The sequence below is a fragment of the Lonchura striata genome, chromosome 1 (assembly GCF_050655825.1).
Source record: "Lonchura striata isolate lonStrDom1 chromosome 1, ASM5065582v1, whole genome shotgun sequence".
NCBI lineage: Eukaryota > Metazoa > Chordata > Aves > Passeriformes > Estrildidae > Lonchura > Lonchura striata.
In genome coordinates, this window is record NC_140703.1 from 37,662,166 (window position 1) to 37,670,981 (window position 8,816).

The 8,816-nt window shown below is 39.5% G+C and overlaps 1 protein-coding gene across 15 annotated transcripts in view; it reads left to right on the plus strand.

Moving 5' to 3' along the window:
• The window catches only part of DLG2 (discs large MAGUK scaffold protein 2), a 982,636-nt gene extending 974,499 nt beyond the window's left edge, over positions 1-8,137 (plus strand). For all 15 annotated transcript variants that reach the window (XM_085593066.1, XM_031505123.3, XM_085593076.1 and 12 more), the window contains 2 exons: positions 2,057-2,148; positions 2,828-8,137. In XM_085593066.1, coding sequence (XP_085449192.1) covers positions 2,057-2,148; positions 2,828-2,934 — 199 coding nt within the window. In that variant the 3' untranslated portion in view covers positions 2,935-8,137. The remainder of the gene's footprint in view (positions 1-2,056; positions 2,149-2,827) is intronic.
• The last annotated feature ends 679 nt before the right edge of the window (positions 8,138-8,816 follow it).

Genomic DNA, 8,816 nt, shown 5'->3' on the forward strand with positions numbered 1-8,816 from the left:
AGCCATCTGAAGTGGAGGTAAGAGTGAAGGGAGCATAAATCAAATTTGCACTTGAAAGAACACATGGCCATTGCTGTAAACAAACTGCTCCATCACCCCTCTCTCCCTCCCTCCCTCCCTTCTCATTCCTACATGACTCCACCTGGTTTACTCCCAGAGGCATGCTTGTTCATACTCTTCAATCAGCCTCTCTCTCTAGAGGAATGAGGACAGTGGTGAGATCATGGGGATGAGAAATTGAAGTAAGAAAGAACCTGCCTGGGTGAGCTCTTCACTGGGAGAGGAGGAAGGCCCTGTAAAATATGCACTATATTTTGAATTCACCAGCTGTGCAGGTCCCCAGCTAAGAAATAAGAAATAGAAGGGACTGCAGCATGACAGTATTTTAATTTCATCATGAAAAATGGACATCATGGTCCTCTCCTTCTCCATCCTCTCTTCTAAGGACCCAGAATGGGCAGAGTCAGGAATACAATTAGCACAGTTTTATACCCCAGGCAAATCTAAAACCTGAAAGTGTAATGCAAATTTCTACCTGTTTCAAAGTATTTTAAACACTTGTTTTAAACACTTGTTTATATTTATATTATTATTTTTGCTGCTTTTCAAAGATCTTGAGAAAGACTTTTCAAAAATTTACTGGAAACAGATCTGAAAAGATGCTGTTAGCATTGCAATATTGGTTAAGTGCCCATAAGATGAAAAAGTTACGTTTTGCTAAGAATTTGCAGTGGCATGTCCCACTACAGGACAGAGTTTTAGTTAAGTCACCTAAAGCAGGGGTAGCTGATGTGAAGTCCACCTGATTAGATAGCAATATTTCCAATAAATAGAATTAGTATTATTACAAATTTAGCAGAACAACACACAGATTATACTAAACCTTTTTATGTATCCTACAAATAACTGTCATAAATTTTAAAATAAATATTTCTTATCCTTCATTTTATAAACCTGCTGTCTCCATAGCATTAGTACTTGCAAAGAGATTTTTCTAAGCATTTTTCCCGGCTATATGGTTTCTTATATAGGTAGGCAGCTTTAAGCCATTTCTGGAAACTCCATTTTGCATCCCAGACATCTTCCAGGATGTTTTTCAGAAGTCAAGTAGGTGTTAGCTGTTGCAAGTTCATACTGTAGTGCACTTCATAGAACATATTTTTTCACTATCATGTCCATAATTTACTACTTGTATCACCCATGGCATACTGTATACAGTCCATTACCACATATCATATGATTCAGTGAAAGGCATAAAATCAGATTTATGCTCTCCTAGTTGGCTCAGAAAATTTCTGTCATGTTTTAAGAAAAAAATTAATCTACACTGGGAAAAAATGCTAGAACAAGCAAATTCTATTTATTGAGAATTTGGACATCTACAGGCATATGAGTATAAGGCAGTGAATGAGCATGATCTTAATTCATTGCCAGTATGGAGTGGTATTAATACCTGAGCATGCATGGGCAAGAGAACTAATTTCTTACACTTGTTAAATAATGCTTCTGTTGAAACAGAAATGCTCCATTGAATAATAAAACTCTGAAGAAACCAGAATGTTATCTTCTATATTTGTTTTTTTATTTATTAGCAGCCAATAAGCAGTCAGTACAACCTTATCCATCTGAGACCACCGGCTGAGTTTGGGAGATACAGAGGTTCCTGAAGGAGCTTCAGGCAGGAGTGCTGAGTGCTCAGACTATGCAACATCCTGGATTCCAGACCTGTCTATGAGCTCCTGATATCTCAAGTCTATCTCAGTTAGCAGCTGCCAGACTCAGACCTTGTATTTTGTTTGCGAATGTAGAGTAGTGAACCCAAGATAAAAATTTGGTAGAGAAAAGTGAAATGGGAAATAGTCTGAAGAAGTAGTTTTGTACTACATAATAATGAAATTAAATTGAAAATATTGAAGCTGTCCATGAGCTGTTGGAGGAATTTTACAGTTTCATTCTTTTACCAATCTCAATCCATCTGTGATTCAGTTGAGCATGCTTTTTGAAAGCTGTTCTAGCAAGAATCTAAACTTTTTGATTAATTCCTCCATCTTTCTAGGGAAATGAATAAACGTCTTACAGAGGAGCAAGCAAAGAAAACCTATGATCGAGCAATTAAATTAGAACAAGAATTTGGAGAATATTTCACAGGTATGTTTTTATTAATACCAATTTTTTTTTCCCAAGATATAGTCTTTTATTGCAAAACTGCTGGATCAACCCTGTCTTTGAGCTAGAGAACCTATCAATATAGTGTGCCCAGAGCAAGGACTTCTAGCCTGAGAGAATTGTTTCCTTGAAATTCAAGAGCAGTTGAGGCACTTGACTCCGCAAAAGTTTGATGTCCTGAAGGAGTATCTGTGTGGAGGGAAATTAAGGGAAAAACCACTGTGTTTTGTTACAGTTATTTTACCTTCTGTTAGCTTAAGCCTGTTCTTGTTAACCTCAGCAGCCAAGAGTGAACTCATAACCAGATCAGAAAGGGTGCAAATCTGCTGCTGCCCACTGCTGAAGTAGGTTCTAAATTGAATGAAGTTGACCTCCAGCAGTGGGAGGATCTCTTGTGCTGCCCTCCCCAGGACAGACGTGCTAGTTCTCTGAACTAACCTGGCTCAGTCTTCTCAGTACGAGCAGTGGGATGGATCTCTGACAGAGGCAGGTGCCATTGCTTTGAACTTAATTGTCATATGCAGGGGTGTGACTTTTCCATAAACATTTCAGTGTGCTGGTATTCCTTCTCATTCTATGAGTATCTATGAGTGTGCTGAAGATCTGCTGGATACTGTACCTATTAATTAAAAGAAATATTGGTATGTTTTCTCTACTGCAGCTATTGTCCAAGGAGATAGCTTAGAAGATATATATAATCAATGCAAACTTGTAATTGAAGAACAATCTGGGCCTTTCATCTGGATTCCTTCAAAGGAAAAATTATAAATTAGCCACTGCACCTCTGATTACGACGGGAGAATATTTAGAAGAAAACTATAATATACTATTTGGAGGCTTTCCTGTTTTTGTTGCATTTATGTTCTTTGCAGTCAATGTGAATTTTGATGAATGTACAACACAAAGTGTTTGAAGCCATGAAGGACACTGATGGGTCAAAGGGTAGGAACAAAAAGACTTCTACCATGTAAAGCAAATCTGTTGTGTGCTCAGAGCACGAGTTGTAGGTATAAACTTTTGACGTGGAGACCCTCTGTCAAGGGAGCTAAGCCACCTCCGGTGCCCAGGCGGACATTTTGATCAATTTCAATGGCTGAGCTCAGTGTGTTGATTGCTTTAGAGAAGTTCCCAGCTCCTGAACCTCACAGGGGGCTTGATCCTGCAAGGCACTCAGCACTTGACCCCAGTTCCTACACATGAGTAGCCTGTTGACTTGGAGTCACTTGTGACCCTTCCCTTTGCCGTTCAGTCCCACCAGTTCCAGTAGGACTATTCACGTGCTCAAAGCTAGGCACAGGCTTAAGCATTTTGCTAGATCAGGGCCACACGCACCTTGCAAAATCAAGCTCAGAGTATTTGGTCCACTTCCTACTGAGGTCACTGTTGGGACATTCTGTGACCTGACTGGGAGGCGGGTCTTGTTCCAAGCTTGTCATTGCACATTTGTAGTTGGTACACCTCGACTTTGGTAACTATGCACATCTTTTGATTTCTGAAACCAAGTCAAGCTTTTTTTTTCCCCCTTTGGAAGCACTATTGCATCAGGAGCTACCAACAATATGGTTTATTTTGATGGTGTTTAGAGGTGGGAGAGGATGGAAGCATTTCACACCACACACACGTGCACACAAACACGTTCCCATGCCGACAGACACATGTATGAGGATTCACAGCACCTATGTTAACAAGGAGGGATACAACTGGGAAAAGCTTTAAAATTTTTGATTGTCTATTTTATCATTTATATTGATAGAAGGCACTTAAAGATGGAATAATTTATAAAAATAAAAATATATTGATGTATAGAAACTAATTTCTATAGGTAAAATGTTTTTGTGAAGATATTTTGTAAAGATTAATTAATTGAAAGATTAAATATTTACACCCTTGTGCGACTGTCAAATGTAAAGAGGACCATCAAGTTGCATTATACCTCTTCCATAACAGATTCTCTATTATTAATGACAAGCAAGAAAATTCCTTAAATAGTAGTTGTCATCCTTTTTTCTTTCAATTTAATCCTCTCCCTTGCCTCTGTTTAATCATGATGAAATCCTTTGGAAAGATCTCTTGAACTCACTGCCCTGTAGGAATTTTCTGAACACAAAAAGATAATGTATCTTTGAGAGGGACAACTATTCAGAAGCAAAATGTCAGTGCTTAAATGCAGCTAATAATTTCTCTCTTAGGAAGGAGGCACCCTTAATCCCCAAATGTTTTATGACTCTTCCTGTTTCCCTCAGGGAAATAACAAAAGCATTTGATCTTTCCTCTTTTTGCAAGCAGGTCACCAACTAACTTGTATCTTCATTCATTTCACAGTCAACAAGGGTCTTAAAAGCAAAAACTGAGGCAATAGACATTTGTGAGGGATTTGGGGAAAGTCTGTGGAATTGCAGTCTGGGGTGTACGGAAGGGGAGAAGGAGGTATTTTTTTCTCATTTCACATTGCCCTTCTTCTGTGTAGTGATGCCATTCCTCACTGACTTACAAGGGGACAACTGCAAGGGATGCTATGACAGTAAAACTGAGTTGCCTTTGCTGCTGCTGGACCATGTTCTCTATAAAACCCACACTCCTGCCTCTGCTGCACTGCAGGAGTGCAATGCTTATAGCTGGTGGCTACAGCAGCCCTAATGCTTACAGATGTCTTAAGGGCAAATGCTAAATAGACTCTTCTGGCACTTGTCTGTTTCAAGCTTACACTTCTTACACCCTGTCCAGCTGACAGGGCGACCCAGCCACCTTCCGCGGACAGCGCGACGAGCTGGCTCTTTGCAAAAGCCACCAGCAGTGACAGGGTTAAAAACACGGGCATTTTACTGGCTCTTGAGTGGGCCTCTCTCACTTACTGCCCAACTATGGTAACGGAGAAGTTCACACTTCTTTAACTATTTTTCCTGCCTGGTCAGCGCAGATTTATAAACAAGGGTTTCAGTTAAGTCTCCAGAAGAGCTTTGTAACCAGAAGGGCTATAAACCTTTTTTTTTCTTAATATTAATTAATGAATGCTTTGATTTTGGATAATTCTGCAGAAGTCCACAGAGTGACCCCAGATCTTTGGAAGCCATGGATTTTTCCATGCTAGCAAAATACTATTGCCTCAGGTTGGGAAATAGCCCACCAGACCTGAAAAACCAAGTATCCTAAAGCAGGAACTTCATTCTAATTTTCAGCTCTGTTTTTAAGCAATCAATCACATCTGCTTCTTTGTTTCTTAGTTCAGCATGCAGCCTTTTATGGTACTATCCTACTAGTAACTGTTTTGCTTTGTCATGTGCTGTGCTTTACAGTGAACAGTAACACTACGGCTGAGTACAATCAATTTTTCCATCAGTCCTTGGTTACTGTAGTAACATTATTTATTTTTCCCTGTCTGTTGTTTGTGCTTCCATCTTAGAGTTGACATTGCACTTCTTTTTTTTTTTTTTTTTAAATAAAACATATATTTAAAAACAAATCGTCAAGAAAACCAGTGAGAGATCTTATTTCCCTTAGGACTTGTACTCCCATTTGTTTTGTGTGTTGATGTTTTGCATTCCATATTGCAGCATCCTAAGAGCTGCAGTCCATTTTTGCATTGCAGCTGTTCAGATCATACTGGGTGGTAGTGGGAGGAGGAAGAAAAGCATAAAACTCATGCAAAATTACATCTCGTAAAAAAGAAGTCCAAACTTGCAACCCACAGCAATTGGCGCCTGATTCCGTATTGATGCTAACACGGCTTAGCATAATCAGATTCCTTTTCTGTCCATGTTAAAGACTTGAGAGCATCTAACCATGAGATCAATGCAAATGCTGGACCCTTTAGGAAAAGTGCCAGATCACACCCCTGGTGCTATATCTCATGTTCTGGCACAGTGTGTAGCACCATAGGGTCTAAGCAGAATCAAAATTATCACAGCTTTTTGTCCACCCATGAATGATCACAATGACATCTTGCTAGCTTTGTGCAGATGTGCAATATTACAACTTAATTATTTTTCCTTGCCACAAACAAAGAAAATAAAAAAATCTTCCATGCACTGACTCATTGAGAGTCTGCTAACAGGGCTCAGTGGAATGGCACTTCTTCACTGGTCTTACAGTCTGACCATCAACCAGTGGAAGAGCCTCTTTCTTGCTTAATCCCCCTTCCTACAGAGGTACCCTGTCCATGCTAGCACTTTGTAATTTCTTTGGTAGTAAAGGCTGTTTCTAGATCAATATTCTGTGATGTAATTGTCATTGTAGCTAGCATGGTTTGATGCTCTGGTGTGGATAGGGTCATAAGAACCACTTGGTGAAAGTCAAGGATAAGAAATCTCTCCATTGCACTGAAATTACAAATCCTCATCCTGGAGAGCAGTGTGGTACCTGAGCTAATAACCACTACGAGCCAGCAACAGTGTCCTAGGTATACAAGATCCACCTACCTATTTACATTAGTTTTCTATGGAGAAATTGTTGGCATTACACCTTCACTGTTACTTGCTCATCAGCACCCAGTCAAATTGTATTTTTGGTTTTCTTATATTTGAGTTTTTGTTTTTCAAATTGTATCCCTGATCAGAGGATTCAGTGAGTGAAAACACATGAGGGCATTTGTAGGAAAAACCATGCTGAGGAAAAAGTATCACCCTCCTTTTTCAGATGCAGATTTAAAGCCATAATATCTGCTATGTTCACAGAAAGTGGTCTTTTATCCTCCACAGTTTTTAATCTCAGTATTTTCCCTCTTGAACATTTTGCCTGTCATGTTATGCATGTGGTTCACTGTGCAACTGCATTCAAGTGCGCAAGCCCCTTCCTTGGTGGAATAAACATTTTTCTTTCCCATTAAAAATCAGACATTTTGTCAATTGTTTCAGAAATAAGGATAAGGTTATTATGCTAAAAAAAGGAAGTTTCCATTCTAGGACACAAATCAGCATCAAAGCTAACAGATAGCATCTAAAATTTATTCAGCATATAGCTAGCCTAGATCATCAGCTGGTGGAAATCACAGTCGCTCCTCTGATTTCAATGGAGTCCATCTCATTTATATCACCTGAAGTTAAACATCCATCCTCCTCATCATAATTTTTGCATCTCTGTAAAACATCAAGGCCACCTGATTAAACAGCGGCTCAGCACCTTCCATCATTATTTACTGCTTATTTTACTGTTACACTCAGAGGGCCAAGTCATGGACCAAGATCCTTTTGAGGCCAGTGCTGTGAAATTGCTAACAAAAAGACCCCAAGGGCCAAATGGATTTGCAGAAGGCTTCAGCTGCACTGACATCTCACCAAGAGCTATAGGAACGATCACTTCATTGTCCCTTTTTGAGATTCTGCCTTTAAGGTGAAAAACACGAGAGGCAATCCATCATCTCTCACACCACATTAGCAGCTTACACCTTCTGGCCCTACAGCACAGGCAACTTGCCCTGATATAAAACAGCATGTCTGGGCATGGGAGCGAGCATCCTAGGCAAGATCTTTGGTGTGGGGGGAAAAACCACTTTAAAAAGGAAAATAAAAATGGCAACACTGTTGGCTCTTAGTGGGATAGCCTTTTAATTTCTGGATTTGTGCTCCTAAATTTGAATTGGCCAGTTTGAATTTCTGAATGCAGCAGCCTGTCTGCACCAAGCTGCTCCCTCCAGAACAATGTCCAGCGTGCGTCTCTTTAGCAGGATGTTTCTCAGTCCAGCTGTAGTGTGGGGTACTCAGAATCTGAACTGGAGTTTACAAAACACCCTGTCCAGCTTACACTCCTGTTATGTGTAAATACTCTGCGCATCCATTCCATTTGTGTAAAGAATAAAGCACACACAATTATAAAAATCAAGCTGTATATTTCATACTAGCTGTGTCCTTGCTTATTTATTCCAGTCCAAGCTCTCAGCTGTGGTTCAGTTGTAAATGCTTGATAGAGTGTTTATAAATATGTCATGAATTTTATTATAAAATATTAATATTAAAGCATTTTTACACTTTATAGCAAATTGCTTCTTCACAAGGCATAATTTGTCTTTTTTCCTTGGAGCAGAATAGTAAAAAAGAAATATGCTTTTATTTTGTCCTGAGATATTTTCACATCTATCACAGAAGACTGACACAAGTCTGGAATTAGGAGGATGGTTTCATAAATTACTAAGAATAAGACACCTTTTTCCTTCTTGCTCTTTTTATTTCTTTTTTACTTCACATTGAAGCAGAAGTTGCCACCAAGAAGATTCATTCTGTTGAAGTACAGCCACTTTCTCCTTACCACAATTCTGCTGTGAATTCAGTATCATCAGCATCTTGATGAATAATTACCAGAATACTTTTTATAATTAAATAATCATTCCATGTTTATGACATTGCTGCACAGCCATGAGGAAAAGGACTGTAATAATTACATTATAGCTGCTTCTAAGCAGCTTAGTGGAGCACAAACTCACTTGTGCTATGGGATCCCAACAGTTCGAGAACCTTGGGGTTTGGCCATTCCAGGAATATCTTTGCAGATGGTTTGTGGGCTCCAGGGAGGCCATGTGAACATTGTCAGTCCCCAGCAGAGGCAGTAACAGTATGGAGACACTGCTTTTGACATGGACAGTACTATCTGCAGTCTGCAGAGGACCACAGAGCCTCCATATGGCTCTGGGAGCCACAACTGAGACTACAGGGGAAAAAACT